Source organism: Gobio gobio (genome assembly GCF_949357685.1).
Source record: "Gobio gobio genome assembly, chromosome: 25".
NCBI classification, from domain to species: domain Eukaryota; kingdom Metazoa; phylum Chordata; class Actinopteri; order Cypriniformes; family Gobionidae; genus Gobio; species Gobio gobio.
In genome coordinates, this window is record NC_137121.1 from 23,749,965 (window position 1) to 23,767,479 (window position 17,515).

General features: G+C 37.4%; 2 protein-coding genes across 3 annotated transcripts in view; one reads left to right on the forward strand and one right to left on the reverse strand.

Annotated features, from left to right (window-relative positions):
• Positions 1-1,628: 1,628 nt before the first annotated feature.
• Positions 1,629-2,927, forward strand: LOC307121255 (beta-1,3-galactosyl-O-glycosyl-glycoprotein beta-1,6-N-acetylglucosaminyltransferase 3-like; the record flags this gene model as incomplete). Its single annotated transcript, XM_079808787.1, has 1 exon — positions 1,629-2,927. The coding sequence occupies one exon, from the start codon at positions 1,629-1,631 to the stop codon at positions 2,925-2,927; it is 1,299 nt and encodes a 432-aa protein (XP_079664913.1).
• A 1,467-nt stretch (positions 2,928-4,394) lies between these two features.
• The window catches only part of bnip2 (BCL2 interacting protein 2), a 32,607-nt gene continuing 19,486 nt past the window's right edge, over positions 4,395-17,515 (reverse strand). The window contains exons 5-11 of one of the 2 annotated variants that reach the window (XM_079809475.1): positions 15,834-16,016; positions 15,308-15,410; positions 12,691-12,822; positions 12,250-12,336; positions 12,038-12,136; positions 11,753-11,788; positions 4,395-5,556 (exon numbers count right to left, since the gene is read on the reverse strand). In XM_079809475.1, the coding sequence (XP_079665601.1) occupies positions 5,499-5,556; positions 11,753-11,788; positions 12,038-12,136; positions 12,250-12,336; positions 12,691-12,822; positions 15,308-15,410; positions 15,834-16,016 (698 nt within the window). In that variant the 3' untranslated portion in view covers positions 4,395-5,498. The remainder of the gene's footprint in view (positions 5,557-11,752; positions 11,789-12,037; positions 12,137-12,249; positions 12,337-12,690; positions 12,823-15,307; positions 15,411-15,833; positions 16,017-17,515) is intronic. The other variant, XM_079809476.1, reaches the window with a different exon arrangement.

The following is a 17,515-nucleotide window of genomic DNA, read 5'->3' on the forward strand; positions in this document are numbered from 1 at the left end:
TGTTAAATGTTTTGCATACTTATGTCTTATTTTGGGAGGTGAGGAGCATTAACAGCATGTACAGTATATGTTTTTGAGCAAATTTCTTTAATTATTTACCATCCTGTTGGCAAAAACGGGTAAGTACAGGTCTGTTCTTAATAATCAAGACATTCTATTCATCAATAATTGCTTTGCTATTGTTTCAAGAATTTAAAAATACCATGATGGCAAAAGGGACATATACTATCCAAGAAAAGCTCATTATTATTTAACATTTACATAATTAACATCTTGTGATAACTATTGTAACAGACTCAGGCCTGTTACTATGTTAACTCCTACTGAGGGTACTACTACTACAGACCACCAGAGGCACCAGTTTGGTTAGTTAAGGCAGTTATACTATGTAGGTCCCTAACATGGTGGAATACCTTCACAGCCAGTGTCTGAACAATCTACCCATAATTATTTTTTGAGTCCCTGAGCTTGACCAATATGCATTCCTAATAGTTAAACATGTCACTATTTTGGTAAAATGCTAAAATTAAAAACATGATTTTCTTTTTTTATTTTAGAATTTAAATTCCAAAATGTTACTGGATTACAGGAATGACCTAATTGTATATTTTAAATAATAATAATTATGATATTTTACTTTGTAGCCATGCATACGCCCTTTTCAGATTTGTTGTTTAATGTGTTCTGTCAAATTTAACTTGAGCAAATAAAAAGGGAACGTTCTGGGAAGGTTAAAATAAAACCTAAAAATAACCTAAAGGGAAGGGAACATTCTGGTAACGCTCTCTTTAGGTTATAAAATGTAACCTGCAGGACATTTTTAAAGGTTCTATTAGGATATAAAATGACCTGCAGGGAACTTTCTGGAAAGGTTCTCTGTATAGGTTAAAACATATAATTAACCAACAGGGAACATTCTGAGAAGGTTTTCTTGGTTTAAAAAAAATAAAAAGAACCTTCTTATCATAGAATTGTATAAAATAACCAAATGGGAACCATATGGGGACGTTCTGTGTTTGTTGGGTTGGCACATTTTAAAAGTAAAAAACAAAAAGTGGTTGATATTTTTTGTTATCTTTCCAATTTTTGTGGTTTTGTTAATAATTTTGTGATTCACTTAGTTTTCTTAGCGACTTTGTTTATAAGCCTATTCAATGACGGATTTCTTTGTAACAACTTACGTAATTTAGCTAGGCTAAAACATGTCTAACTGTTTGGGCATATGCTTTTGCCACAAAATTGGACAATAATGGTAAGATTTAAGTAGCTTTTTGTAGCTTGTGTGTGTATACAAAATTGTAATTCACAATTCTATTACAGTACTCTTTATCTTCACTTATACAATTAATCTGCATTTGACTGTATACAGACAAAATCTTATATGCATGTTTTCCCACTAATATAGTTAATAAAACGACATGTCACTTAATTTTCCCCACAGAAATGAATCAGTGGCTGGTAACCAGGGCTTCCTCCAGGGATGAGCGTTCCCTACCTTGCCTACTGTTTCCACCAGCCTTATTGCCACATCTCTGTGGTATATAAACCCGAGAAGCTGTTTCATACCTCAGTGGCACATTGGCAATACTTTCTGGAAGGTTTGGTTTTTAAATGATTCAAAAACTGAAATGGCATTTAACAAACATAGGATTCTAAAAATTATTACAATTTGTTCACTGAGTACAACGCTGTACCTCTATTTGATTAACTATTTAAGGAAGAATTGCCCTTCTAAGGGGAAACTGGAATTTAATCACTTACTAAAGCAGGATGTTGGAGAACTACAGGCTTGTTCTGCTGTAATCCAAGGAGACATTGACGGAGTGGACAAGGACATTTTCAGGAAGCTTCTGGCCTCAAAAAAAAGAGCATCCCTGCTATCCGAGTCATTCTATCTCAACGCAACAAAGGACTGTCCATCCTACATCCGAGACAGAGGGTTTCTGACGCTTTCTCTCAGTAAAGAGGAGAAAGATTTCCCCATTGCTTACTCCATGGTGGTCCATGAGAAGATTGAGATGTTTGAAAGGCTCCTAAGAGCCATTTACACTCCTGACAATGTGTACTGTGTTCATGAGGACCAGAGGTCTCCTGAGGTCTTTAAAGAAGCAGTTAGGGCCATTGTGTCCTGCCTGACCAACGTGTTTGTGGCCAGCAAACTGGAGAATGTGATCTATGCCTCCTGGTCTCGAGTTCAAGCGGACATCAACTGCATGCAGGATCTGCTCAAGTCACCTGTCCAGTGGAGGTATCTGCTCAACACCTGTGGCACGGATTTCCCCATTAAAACCAATGCAGAAATGGTTGAGTCTCTAAAACACCTGAATGGAAAGAACAGTTTGGAGTCTGAGGCCCAAGAGTATAAAAAGGTGCGTTGGCAGTATCATCACAATGTTACAAATGTTGTGATTCAGACCGATGTTAGAAAGTCACCCCCACCAATACAGAGCCTTATGTTCTCAGGAAATGCTTACTTTGTGGTTTCAAGAGAGTTTGTGGATCACATCTTCAAAAGTAAAGAGACTCAAGATTTCATGGAATGGGAGAAAGACACATACAGTCCAGATGAGCACATGTGGGCTACGTTACAACGGATGTCTTCTGTACCAGGATCCAACCCTCCAAACATAAAGTATGATCAATCGGACATGAACGCAATTGCTCGTCTGGTGAAGTGGAGCTACCATGAAGGAAATCTAAAGAGTGGGGCTTCCTACCCACCATGCACTGGGATACACAGACGGGCGGTGTGTGTATATGGAGCTGGGGACTTGAAATGGATTGTGAGGCAACACCATCTTTTAGCAAACAAGTTTGATCCAGAAGTAGATGATGTAGCAATCAAATGTATGGAGGCTTTTTTAAGGTACAAAGCTATTTATGGTCGATCATTACTAACAGTTAAAATATCTGACATTATTTTGTGATGCCAGTAATAATGTGTTCAACTGTCTTTTAAAATTTTTCTAAATAGTGTCTTTTTTTTTTTTGGGAGAGTGGGCGGATAGAAATGACGTAAGAAAGAATATCATAAATGTTTATTATTTAGTTTTTAAACTATGTAATTAATAGGATAAAAATTGATCTAAACTACTATATATTTTTTATATTAGGCTATATAAAATTGTCTAAATGTGTCACATAACAGGTGAATAACAATGATTATTCTCTTCATCACGGCACCTGTTAGTGGGTGGGATATATTAGACAGCAATTGAACGCGTGAGGATGTGAGCGAGTTTGACAAGGGCCAAATTGTGGTTGCTTGAGTAGATGATTGGGTCAAAACATCTCCAAAACTGCAGCTCCTAGGAAGGAACAGTGGTGAACCGGCGACAGGGCCATGCACGGCCAAGGCTCACTGATGCACAAGGGGAGTGAATGCTGGCCTGCGTGGTCCGATCAAACAGACGACCTACTGTAGCTCAAATTGCTCAAGAAGTTAATGCTGGTTCTGATAGAACGGTGTCAGAATTCATTGCGTATTGGGGCTGAATAGCCGCAGACCAGTCAGGGTGCCCATGCTGACCCCTGTCCACTGCCGAAAGCGCCAACTGGGCACGTGAGCATCAGAACTGGACCACAGAGCAATAGAAGGTGGCCTGGTCTGATTATTGGCGTTTTCTTTTACATCACGTGGATGGCCGGGGGAGTGTGCATCGCTTACCTGGGGAACACATGGCACCAGGATGCACTATGGGAAGAAGGCAAACCAGTGAAGGCCGTGTGATGCTTTGGGCAATGTTCTGCTGGGAAACCTTGGGTCCTGCCATCCATATGGATGTTACTTTGACACGTACCACCTACCTAATCAATGTTGCAGACCATGTACACCCTTCCATGGAAACCGTATTCTGTGGTGGCTGTGGGCTCTTTCAGCAGTATAATGCGCCCTGCCACAAAGCAAAAATGGTTCAGGAAGGGTTTGAGGAGCACAACGATTTTGAGGTGTTGACTTGGCCTCCAAATGTCCTAGATCTCAATCCAATCAAGCATCTGTGGGATGTGCTGAACAAACAAGTCCGATCCATGGAGGCCCCACCATGCAACTTACAGGACTTAAAGGATCTGCTGCTAACATCTTGGTGCCAGATACCACTGCAAACCTACAGGGGTCTAGTGGAGTCCATGCCTCGATGGGTCAGGGCTGTTTTGGAAGCAAAAGGGGGCCAACAAAATATTAGGACATAATGTTATGCCTGATCGGTGTGTGTAGATAGATAGATAGATAGATAGATAGATAGATAGATAGATAGATAGATAGATAGATAGATAGATAGATAGATAGATAGATAGATAGATAGATAGCGAGAGCACCATTTACAGTAAAAATGTATGTGTTGAATCTTCGTCATTGCGAAGTCAGTACTGTGGAATATGAAGGACAAGCAAATATAATTAGCAGTTTTCTATTTCGTTCTAAAGGAACTCATAATAGAAATACAGATACTGCCATGTGAAAAAGAAAAACACTTCATATCCTGTTCTCTGTAAGGGAAATGCTGACATAATATTGAATAACAATTGGAGCGTTGTATAGTATTCACAATGACAATGTGATTTTTGTGTGGAAGTTTACTCGCAAGAACAGAACATACAAGAACCCCACCCTCCCAAACCATTAATGAATGTGAATTGGTGAATTGTTACTGGTTCAATACATTTTGGATTGTTTCCTTATTGTCTCCTTTCCACATTTCTCCACCTTCTCAAATCAAACAAGACATTCAGCAGTAAACAATATGTGGTATAACTACGAGATGTTCAGTGAGCAGATGACAAACACTGCCAGATTGTGGCCCTAAAAAAAAACATTTCAATCATAAAAATATATTAATCTTCCTCCTTTAACACCTTTTGATATAAATATAGATATTTAAATGTAATGTAATGAAGAACATGCATCGAGTAGTTCGAAAACAGAGTGCCTTAACTAAGGGCAAGATATAAGAACTAGAACATGTTGACAGTATCTACTTATTGAAATTATACATAAAAGGTTATTAAAATGTTTAACGCACAGAAACCAGATGCCATCTGACAGGGGTTTGGCACACAAATGCAACCGGGAGAAAACGTATCACACAAAGTAACAGGCATTCGAAGCTTTCAAGGAATAGTTCACACAAAAATAAAAAATCTGACATTTACTCATGCTCATGTCATTCCAAACCTATTAAACTCTTGTGTGGAATATAAAACGAGATATTTAGCAGAATGTCCAAGTTGCTCTAATCCATTCAATGAACATGAATGGAGACCACGGCTATCGAAAAGAGCAGCTTGGAGATTCTTCTAAATATCTTCTTTTGTTGTTCCACAGGGGGAAAAAAGTCATATGGGTTTGGAATGACATGAGGGTGAGTAAATGAGTTTTCATTTTAGGTTGAAATAGTCCTTTAAAAGGCACTTTTGTGACATCAAGACTTGCGTTCTCCAGTTAAAAGAAACCCAATACATTCTTTTATTCTTCCAGCTTCTTCAACTCTTCTTCTAGCTCACTCTGGCACTGCAGCAGTTGCTATCTCCACTTTTCCATGCATGTCCTTGTCAATCCTACGAACAAGAAGAAGAAAAAATGATAACAGTATAAGGGATAAGAATAAAACCATACCAACACTTCAGTGTGATTTGAAAAGAACAGCTTTGGATTTTTTCACACAAAACAATACAGAGACAACAAAAAGATGGTCTCATAACTTCACACTCAAAGGTTTAGTTTGATCACTAATGCTGCGTTCACACCAAACACGAATAGAGCGTCAAAATCGCGTTTAAAAACATTTTGAATCCATTCGCGAATTGGTCGCGCGTATAAATTGAGCGTTTGAAGCGAAATAGACGCGCGTTCAATGCGCTCCAGGAGAAATATGTCATAAAACATCACTCTGCCTCTTTTCATTTTCATTAAAAATATATATTAAACATTAATAGCCACACAAATGTGGTCCAGGCAATGCACTGCATTATCTTCACTGCATGTATATTTAAATATCCTTAAAAAATAAAGTTATGAAACTTCTCTTTGCCCTCAGTCAAAACGATTTGCCAGACAACAAATTATAGATTCATGACACCAAAGATCGCCCGTTAGATCCACACAAGACGAACCACTACAGGACATCAGAGCCAGCGGCAAATGTCAGAAGGACTGGCCGAGGAAAGGCTGCTCTCGCCAGGGTTATGAGCTCTGAGCGCCAGGTGATCGCCTGGATCTCACAACTCCAAAAACGCAAGATCATTTTTTTAAATAGGCGCTCTCTTTATAAATAAACCACATATTTGAGATTTAAACAACTACATCACCTGAAAAAGTCTTAAAACTACCTTTTGTGACACAATAGTAGTATTTTTAAATTATGCAGGGTTTCTCATCACGTCACTTTACCACGTGACAGCAGCAAGCAGGCTCCTGATTGGTTAACGCGGCACGAATTGACGCCAAAGTTAAACATTTTCAGCTTGGGCGCCAGACGCGCATTCGCTTCAAAAGCGTGAATGCACAAAAAGCAAAATTTTTGTGTATTGCGCAAGACGCTCAATTCGCGTCATTCGCGCAAACTGGACTCGTGAATGAGGCGGAATCGTGTCCATCGCGCCGCAGGACCTCCAGACACGTGTCAACGCGCCTTTCCATTGACTTAACATCACTCAATTCGCGTTTGGTGTGAACGCAGCATAAGACAACTTTCCGATTAAAAACATTGTTATACAAACACAACAAGCAAATCAATCCATGTGAAACTTAAAGGTGCTGTATGCAAGTTTTTCACTTTACTAAAGCATAAAAATACCATAATATGCTTGCAGATATGTAGGAAACATGCTTAATTCACTTACTTGTTTATCAGAAAAACAATGCTTTGAAATATGCGTTTCGTGTCGTAATGTCTGTTTTTGTTTTGGTCAGTGCGATACTGCACGTTGCCAGTTTACCCAATAGTATTTTTCGACACCACAGGTTGGCAGTTGCCACACAGCCCCTATTGCAACCATATAGCCAGCAAACAAACTGGGTCAGAAATCGCAGATTTCCGGACCTAAAAAACCTCAGCATCCGTCTAAATATCTCTATGAACGAAAGCACATTATAACACGGATAAATTAACTTACAGTGTGGCTTTCATTATCAATTGCACTCGCTCCTGTTTCCTGTCCTCAAGCTGGCAACCCGAGTCTGGGGAGGAGGGGGCGGGGGAAAACAACGCTCTCCAATATTTTGAATTTGGACTGCAGTACACCTTTCAACCAATCCTGCATACCGCACCTTTAAGTTGATTTTGCATTGTTCATTGTACAAACTGGCTAAAAATCATTTTAGGAAGAAAATTTGAAGCTTGAGCACGTCAAGTTGGACTGGGTGGTTTTCAAGGTGTTGCTATGAAGTTCTGAGTGTTTTTAGCACGTTACGATAAAGGAAAACAATGTATATGAAGTGTATTCTGACTCTCAGTCTTGAGTTTCATACAATGCATTCTGCAATAAGTTCAGTGGGACATGCAGTGAGAATGTGCATCAGCCAGGCATGCATTAAAAAAAAAATATATATATATATATAAACCACCCGTGACTTAACTGTTCGAATCCTTCACCATAAAGTCTGATTTACTGGCATGGTCATACATACCATACTAACAGTGGCAGAACTGAGAGGACAGAACTTCAGAATCTAAATCTGCGAGACGTTCATTGCAAACACAAGCAAGTTAGTGCATTTGGCCAAAAACCTGAATGAAACTTAAAAATAGGAGTTATTGAATGACTCAGATTTGGGTATCACTAGCCTACAATGTTCCATCTAAACCACACTTCTGTTCAAAAATACATCACTGCTAACTCAAATGTAGTGAAAAAACCCAACAGAAATATTGAATCGGAGCTAAATAAGTGTTCCAATTGGATATGGCCACTTTATTAGGTACACCTTGCTAGTTCCCTTTTGCCTTCAGAAATGCCTTATTTCTTCGTGGCATAGATTCAACAAAGTGCTGAAAACATATTTTGGTCCATATTTGTCGGCTGCACATCCATGATGTGAATCTCCTGTTCCAACAAATCCCAAAGGTGCTCTATTGGATTGGTGAATGCGTCACCAGATGCGTACATCACCTAGTTTAATGCGACTATGGTTACTACGAGTATGAGCTTAAATCGCATTAGTTTGATCGAAGTATTGCGTTTACATGAGGTAAAGTTTAATCGCAATATTGTCAAAATCCTATTATAATCGCATTATGAGGGAGCATGTAAACGTAGTCATTGTCATGTTCAAAACCAGTTTGAGATGATTTGAGCTTTTGAGACATGGCATGGAAGAAGCCATCAGAAGATGATACACTCTGGTCATAAAGGGATGGACATGGTCTGCAACAATATAGCCTGTGGCGTTTAAACGGGGCTCTATCTGTACTAAGGGGCTCAAAGTGTGCCAAGAAAATATCCAACACACCATTACACTACCACCACCAGTCTAAACCCTTTAACCCTCTGAGGTTCTTCTTTTTCCAGTCACACTCAGGACCTTCGGGTCAAAAGTGACCCGACCCCTGCGATAATTATATATATATATATATATATATATATATATATATATATATATATATATATATATATATATTTTTTTTTATTTTTTTTATTAATGCTGTATTTCAGGTTAAAGTAGAGACTAGGCCTTTAGAAAACAATTTTTGAAATCAGATTGGTGCCATCTGGAGGAAGCAGTGAGCATTATCATCATGCAATATCATATTTTAACCACTAGATGGATTTACAGCTCTCTGTAGAAAGGCTTGTGAATTCTATTTGTTTTTGCACATATTTGCCTATTTTTTTTCAGGTTGTGGATTTTAATATTAATTAAAAGATGATCAAAAACTATTTTTGTCAAGTTTTTTGTTTGTTTGGTTGGTTTAAATGGTAATTTGAAGTGCCAGTTTCACTTTATAATACAGTCAAACCTGAACATTGCATTAGAAAGAGAACAAATGGAAAGCATTTTGTTACCCATTGTTTTAATTGTAACGTAGTAAAAATGCAATTCTTTCAGTCATAAAATTTTTTATGAACCTTTTATAATAAACATTTTCATCAAAATAATCTTTTGTACAATTTAATGAACAGTAACTCTTTAAAAAATTCGCTTTTGCAATGACACGTTCATTTGTGTGTGCGTGTGTTTTTATGTGTATAAGTGTGTGTGTGTGTGTGTGTGTATTTGTCTGTTTTGCACTCTTGATGTTTCAGAAATTCACCCCTTCACTGTTGTGTGCTTTTTTTCTGCATCGGGCTAATTTGTAGATTGTATGCACAAAAAAACTCTTCATTAATTTCCTCTGGGGGTCATTTTTAACCCGAAGTGACATTTACTGCAATTCATCGACTGGCCACTAGGGCTCCAGAAGGGAGCAGAATCTTATTGAGCCCCATGTTAAAATGCCAAACTTTACAGCAGAAAAAAACATGTTTACAGCTTGGTACAAATTGTGGTTTTGGTCTATACAGCAAATTTTTCCCTTCATGACAACTGTGAGGGGAGGGAATTTTTTTTATAACTCATTCGTTTACATTATATAAAGGAATAAAGTTCTGCATAATTAAGGGCGTGGCCAATTTGAGTGACAGGTGGATAGCCATTTATCTGCTGTCTGTTAGTCATCGCGTCACCTCAGCTCCGCCCACATCCCGCCTTTTTGCCCATTTTCTGTTATCCGGGAGTGACGCGCGATGATGCGCTGCCAAGATAGCAACGGCCATCTCGTCCCTACTTTATGCTTCAAAACTGCTCATCGGAATCCTATGGGTGACGTCACGGACACTACGTCCATATTTATTGGCAGTCGATGCTCACTATGCTGCAGTAATTACATTTCTGAAGAGTCAAACAAAACCCACGAGCCAAATCAATAGATATAATGACATGCGATAGAAGATTTGAAATATTATATGTCAGCATAAAGGCATCGCTATACAGGTAGTGAACACGTCTAATTAACATTTATAATTATTATTCGGCTGAAATGTTGTAAGGATATGTAACAGAACAATGCATTTAAACCGCATAAAAAATAATATAAAAAAGATATAGGTCTTGCCTGTTGTTGATTAATACCAGCGGATACATTTTACCATATTGTAGGTAGTCATGTCGCCAGAAATTGAGTAATCTCTGTCCTAATGTCTACTGAACCAGGGTCCCCACTAGTGCCCAGATCCATGTACACAATATACTGTGAGCTCGGGAACTGATTGAGACGCACCCCATGTCTACATGCCTGAATGCATTGAGTTGCTGTAATGTGATTGGCTGATTAGATATCAGCGTTAACGAGTAGTTGAAAAGGTGCACCTGATAAAGTGGCCAGTTGGGTGTATATTATCTGCATAATTTAAATCAAGAGCTTAGTAAAAAAGAAAGAAAGAAAGCAGAATTTTGTTCTTCTTCGTTTTACGTCATACCTTGACCAGTGACATTTTTTCTCCTAAAAATTTAATTAAATGTACTTTTTTATTTTTATATTAGTTGATGTGTTTTAGTTCAAAATTAAAAGGAACACGCCACTATTTTTGAAAATAGGCTCATTTTCCAACTCCCCTAGAGTTAAACAGTTGAGTTTTACCGTTTTCGAATCCATTCAGCCGATCTCTGGGTCTGGCGGTAGCACTTTTAGCAACTTTGAGCCGTACCATGGGTGCAGCAGCACAATGATACTACGCAGCGCCTGAAAATAGGCTAATTTCCGTCAACATAACCAACGTGCTTGCACAGGGAGCGTGCTGGGGACTATTTTTAGGCGCTGCGTAATATCACTGCGCCTGCTTCACCCATGGTACAACAGCAAATTTCCTTGATTATTACGCAGGAATGAGAGTATAGTTCCTAGACATAAACTATTAGCCTAAATTCAGTTGCTATTTATTTATAGATATAATAATAATAATTTTTAGTCTAGAAAATCACAACTTTTCATGTTCCGTTGGTCTTAGTACACAATGTAACTACAGAAGAGTCCAGTTTGGTGTTTGGTCATTTTTTGAGCGAGATGCTAACGGTCTAATCAGATTCAATGATCTATGCTAAGCTATGCTAAAAGGGCTACCGCCAGACCCGGAGATCGGCTGAATGGATTCGAAAATGGTAAAACTCAACTGTTTAACTCTGGGGGAGTTGGAAAATGGAAAATACTATTTTCAAAAATAGTGGCGTGTTCCTTTAAGTCAAACAAAAAAAGAAATAAACTAATAAAAATGTAGTTGTTTTTAGTATAAAATGAAGTGGAGTCTACCAAAATGAAATAAAGAAAACACATATTCTAATAAATAAACAAATAACCTTATTAAGAAATTAACTGCCTCTTGTTTGTTTTTGTTTTTTTATGGTGAACACTGGAAGGAATCTGAAACCGCAACAGGGACAGGACAAAAACTACAGGAAATATTCCTTGCCTCTGTGGATTTTATAATGAAAGGTCAATGCCAGAGCAAGTCAAAACGTTTTGCTTAGGAAATGTGACATTGTGCTCAATGTAAAGTTAAAAAGTGCAAAACAAATAATTATAGTTAGAGGGCACACAGAAGAAATGAAGCATCTTGCTGACAATCAAGGATGAAAAAAAGCTCAAAAAGCAACTTTTGGGTCAATAACCAAGTTTAGGTGGACACTTAATAAAGCCAAACGCTTAATTGTTAGTTTCGTGCAATTCAGATAAAGTCTACAGAGATCTGGCATGGATCTCTGGAATGAAAATACAGATACCTTTTACGTTTTTTCCTATTTTTTTCTTCGTCAAACCTTAGAGGAAAGGCAGGGAGAAGGGGTTAGGGCATAGAGAGTTTCTGAAGATACCACAGCCAACAGCAACTAGTACTTGCAGCAGATCAAACTTTCAATAAAATAAATATGAAGCTGGAATACTGCTGAGAGAAGAAAACAGTATGGAAGGTAATTTAGGTATTTAGCATTGTTCAGTTCAAATGTTTGCACAGTACCTATAAAAAAGGAAGTAGTGCTCTAACAGGAAGATGCATACTAAATACTTACTCTTTAATGCATTCTGGTATGGAAACATACTCCATCGGGACAAGCTCAGCTAGGTCTGTCAGGCTGTACACATACTTGATTTTCTGGCTAAATTTTGAGCTGTAATTAAAGGTTTTGCATTGAGTAAGGCTGCATTAAGATATAAGGTCATTTCAGAAAATCAATTCATATTAAAACATACAGTATCTGAAGATAACTAGAAAAGGACTGACCTTATAAAAGGTTTTGTGAGGGCCAAGAGGGTGCGAATAAACCAGGACGGGTGCACGATTATCAAAGACTTCAAATTCTTCCTTAACCTTTGACAGAACAATGTTGTGCAAACATAAAATTAGAAAAATGCATAAAGTGTATATAATAATTAATATTATGAATTTATGTATTTAAATATATAACTCAATTTAAATGATAAATTTAATTAAATACATTATTTTTTTACATTTATTCAAATGATCATCATTACTATTAAGAAATGTTTTACACATTAGTGATATTTTAAAAGCTTTAAAGTTTAAACATCTTTATGGGTCATCCATTTTTGGAACAAAATGAGGGTGAGGATAAAGACAGAATGTAATTTATCACGAGTGAACTTTTAAGTTACTCAAATGAAATTAAACTCTGTTAATAAATACTGTCAAAGAGCTTCTCACCTTCGATCTATTTGCTGATAGCACTTCCTGAGCCAGCCTACGCTGGGCATCTTTCGGCGCGAGGTTGCCCCGTTCAGGTATACAATCATATAGTTTTCAGCTACAAGCAGTTCTAGAGTTCCTATGACATACCTGGAATGATAAACAAAATGTTAGTTACAAAACTACCTTTTTGAGATTAGACATTGGGTGAGGACTTGTCTACATCAGAGAACGACGCGCTCAGCACTTATATATCACAACTATTTAAAAATACTTAAGTACTAGCAAATCAATACATTTATAGTTTGTAAAATACATACTGATGTCTATGGAAGTGGCAATAACAATCCATTCATATAAAAATTAAAGAGGTGTTATATCAGACAGAAATTATGTAGTAACTATAAAGTTAACTACAGTTTTTGGGAGAAGTGGGTGAAGATCTGATTCTCTGAACTGCAGCACAAACTAACATGACGGCGCCCATCGCCCTTTATAGATCAACATATTATAAATCTAATCATCAAGTTTTTTCAACATAAAAAAAAAACATTCACTACACAGGCCTACATGTATTTGAGAATCGGAATATCAGGTAGTTAATGACATAGCCAACAAGTTTGCCGACAACACCGATTATAGCAGCAATCCTACTGTCAACATTATCAACCAGCATATCGAAATTAAGAGAAAGATTCATCAACATGTAAGGTCATTATGATAAATATAAAAAAGGGTCAGTGACCAACTGAGAAAGCACCCGAGCGACCAGTGGGAAGAAGGAGTCTAGAGCCCTGAATGGTATGCGTATTTGGTGTGCTGTCCGAGGAGAGGGCTCCGGGCTCGGTATTTGGCCCGAACCCGAGTACTCCCCCTGTATTCCTGGATGTGGTAGAAACCAGCCAAGAGTGAGGAGTCGGGGGCCGGAGGGATGCTGAAAACTGTCAAGGAACGTAGTTGACTGTACGTAGCGAGTTGACTGTGTATACACTGTGTTCCAAATTATTATCATTTGAACGTGCTCCTCTCAAACGTTGTTAATGAAACATTATTTCGACTGTAGGTGCAGTCACATTAGCGAAATTTCAGCAAATTTTCAAATAGGTACATAGTATATTGTCAATTGTGTATTGATCAATGGTTTGAAAGCAACTTTTAAACCAAGCAGCTTTCTGTTGGTCAACAAGCCGAATCAACGTAACCCACTTGAATATTTTCCAATTGTGCGAGGATAAACATTTTGCCCTCACGCAAACTTCCAGAGTGTGTGTGGATTCCGATTGAAATGACTGGTTTTCGGATGTGAAAATTCGCCACACAATGGTAAATGTGACCGCACCTTCAAATATGTCTAGACATGTACATGTTTCAACAGAAAAGCTTGAATCATTGGTCTCCAAAACGAAAAAGAGCCTCAGGTGGCACAAGTTACGCACCATTGTATCATGTATGAGTTACTTAAAGGGTCTCCTCTCAACATCAGAAGGCATCTTCACTGGCTGCAATTTATTTTCAAATGTATACATTTTAATTACCCCAATTATTTGAGACAGTATTTGATACCATATTCTTCATCATATAATTTAAGACATTTGTCACATTACTTTTTTTTTTTACCCCTTTAGTTAAGAAAACTTCTGGACAGAAAGCATTCAGGTTTAAGGCTCCCACAGATTGGAATAACTTACCTTTAAAAGTACGATCGTTGACTTCATTTAATATGTTTAAAAAAGGTTTATTCTGTTGTTTCGAAACTTGTTGTAATTGTTTTAGATGAACGAGTTTAATTATTAATGTTTGGCAACAATTCTTATTCTTATTTTTTTGGTTAACGGAGTAGTGGTATGTCTGCTGATTAGATGACTGTTGTTATTGCTTTGTCTTGTGTTTTATTTATTTATTTTTTTTATTTTTTGTTCAGTGTTTTTTTATTGTCTTGTTTTGTGTGTTATTTAACGCTTTGTATTAGGACCCCCTTGAAAACGAGATGATGCATCTCAAGGGGTTTATCCTTAAAGAATAAATTTGTATATATACTGTATATGTATGGACTATGGGAAAAATCATGATGGATATTGTTGTGGGAAAAGGGCATTACTGCAAAAGGAAAAGGCTGCATTTAATTATCCAACAAAAAAAAAGCAACCCAAGAATTGGTTTTTTTACCAAACGCATATGAAAATGGCAGGAGTTATTGAAAACCGTAAGATCCAATCTGATTGGCTGACTTCTATGTCATGTTATATTTATTACTTCTAGGCAGTCATATTCTGAATAAAAAGGCATCTAATTTTAGTCGATGGAAATAACATTGATTGTAGTTGATAAATTACTCATGTCATTTTGTACAGATTAAAACTATACAGGTTTTTATCAGTTCAAAGGGGGACTAGGTTGCAGAGAAAAAAACAGTGGCTCAATTCGCCCAAGTTTCACAGTCCTTAAAATACATTCACAAATTGCAATTAGTGGCAACACATATTTGCCTTAATTTCATCAGTGTTGTCAGTCCAATATTTTGCAGAGACTACTGGAGAACTATTTGGCTGTAATTGGATGCTTTAAATTTCTTACTATTTTAAAGGGTTCTTAACAAGAATAAGTCATGTCACTAGAAACAACATGTAGAACTTACTTGAAAAGATTGTCCATGATATATCTGTAATTTGGTTGATTGCTCTCAGGCATAAAGCAAACAGCAAACACGATGATGGCATTCAATCCATCGCCATAGTAACCTGTGAAAAGGGGAACCATGTTTGAAAGTGTCCACTGGCAAACGTTTGAACGTTAGTTTGCACTTTTACAGCTATTAAACAAGTTGACTAATACAATCTATCTGAATCAACAGCTCAATGTGGAGTCTGTGTAATGGCTCATTATATAACAGCATGCAAAAGAGACATTTAGAATGAAAGCAACAGCTGTTGGTTTGCAAAAGGGAGGAAGTGGAAAAAGAGGAGTGACAGATGGTGACAGGCACTGGCTGAAAAGGTGATCTAGAAAAGTGAGAATGCAGCTAAATGCCACCAACATGCTTTGAATATATTCGGTTTCACCCACTGACAGTTTTGAATTAAATGGAATTCACTTCCTGAATGATGCAAAAAGAATATCACATGCACAGGACACACTGGCATTGAAAATGTGTGGTCACTGACCTCCATGGCTGATAACCCTCTTGTAGGGCTCAATGGCCTTCATGTCCACTCGGTGCTCCTGATCTCCGAAGCGGAAAACTCTCCAGCGACGGCCCTCCTCCCGTTCCTCTGTGCTGGCGTACTCCTGCACCGACTCCACTCCTTTACGCAGCAGGTCTGTGTTTTTGGGTTTTGGGAGATCATCTGACAAGGGAAATAATGGGGTGTTGTCTATTTAATATTTGTTCGGGGTTTTTTTGTGTATGTACGGCGCTTTATTTCAGGCTTCAGTTAGTTTTGACTGTATGATTGGGAATGATGCTTTACAGATTTACAATTCAGATGGAAAAAAACCCAAAAACGTTCATATAAGTAAAACCGAGAAAAATATATATCTCTCAATTATGATTTTATAACTCACAATTGCGAGTTTAGAATTGCAATTGCGAGAATTAAAAGGTCGCAATTATATATTTTTTTTATTCAGTGGCGGAAACAAGCTTCTATATAAACTTCCTAGGAACACAAAACAAGGTACAAATGAAGACTCACTTACTAGATTCCAGGCAAATGAATGAATATGAAATAAAAACCACAACTCTTATATGTGTACATGTTTCTGATATTCTTAAAAATCGCAGAAAGTCTGTCATACAAACGTTGGCCAAAAATTGCAGGTGGCATTGTCGCATAACAAATCTTTCTTCAACTGGGAATAATCCACAATCCATTTCAAGAAGCTCAATGAAAATGTTCCAAGATGGCAGACTCAAGGGAATATACATGCATTTTACTCAAGTTTGACAGAAACGACAAGGATTATTTGTGTGTGCAATGTTTTTTCTAAGCTTTTTAAAATTATGTAAGTATGTTCAACTATAATCATCACTTATTTGAACTTTTTTTCGAACATTCAGTGCAAATGCAATGATACGATGTCCTACCTGCCTGTCAACATATGTATTTCCATACCTCTGCGGACCCTTCTCCGATTTAATACAAATTTAAACTAGAATACATTTAAATTTAACTGTAAATAACAAGCAATTACGTGTCTAAAACATTCAGTTTGCACTTCTTTAAAAACATTTATTATTTTTGTAATAAGTACGCTTTTTAAAAGTATGCATGTACTTTTTTACGAGGGAAATCTGCAATGTTTTTGCCTTTAAAGTCAAAAAGTGATTTAACAAAAACTGATCAGGACACCAAAATAAGGCTGATTAACAGAATCACATCTGATGAGATTGGTGGAAAAATCATGCACAAATCAAAATCCAACCGTCAAAATTTTCCAACACAAAAACAATGGATAACCTCTGATTTGTAGTGCCATTTCATACCGTAGCAAAAGGGTGATATATCAAAAATAAAATTAAATCAATGCTTTAGGACTTGATCAGGGAGTAAACATCCAGTCAGGTAACCTTACCACAAACCGCAGGCCTGCGGCCTGTCTCAAACCAATGAGAAGAAACAATCCTTCCAGGATAGAGAGAAGAGAGCAGCGGGACAGAAAAACAAGAACATATAACACTGTTTAACTACGAGTTATTGCACAAAAGCCGGTCCATGAAAAGATCTCTGTACTGTTAGTAAGGAACATTTCTACAGGATCAGAAAGACACGAGTTTGAATGGCTGCAAAATGACTTGTCGATTAGTCGCAGTTAGGGATTATGTAATGTCAAACCACTAACATTT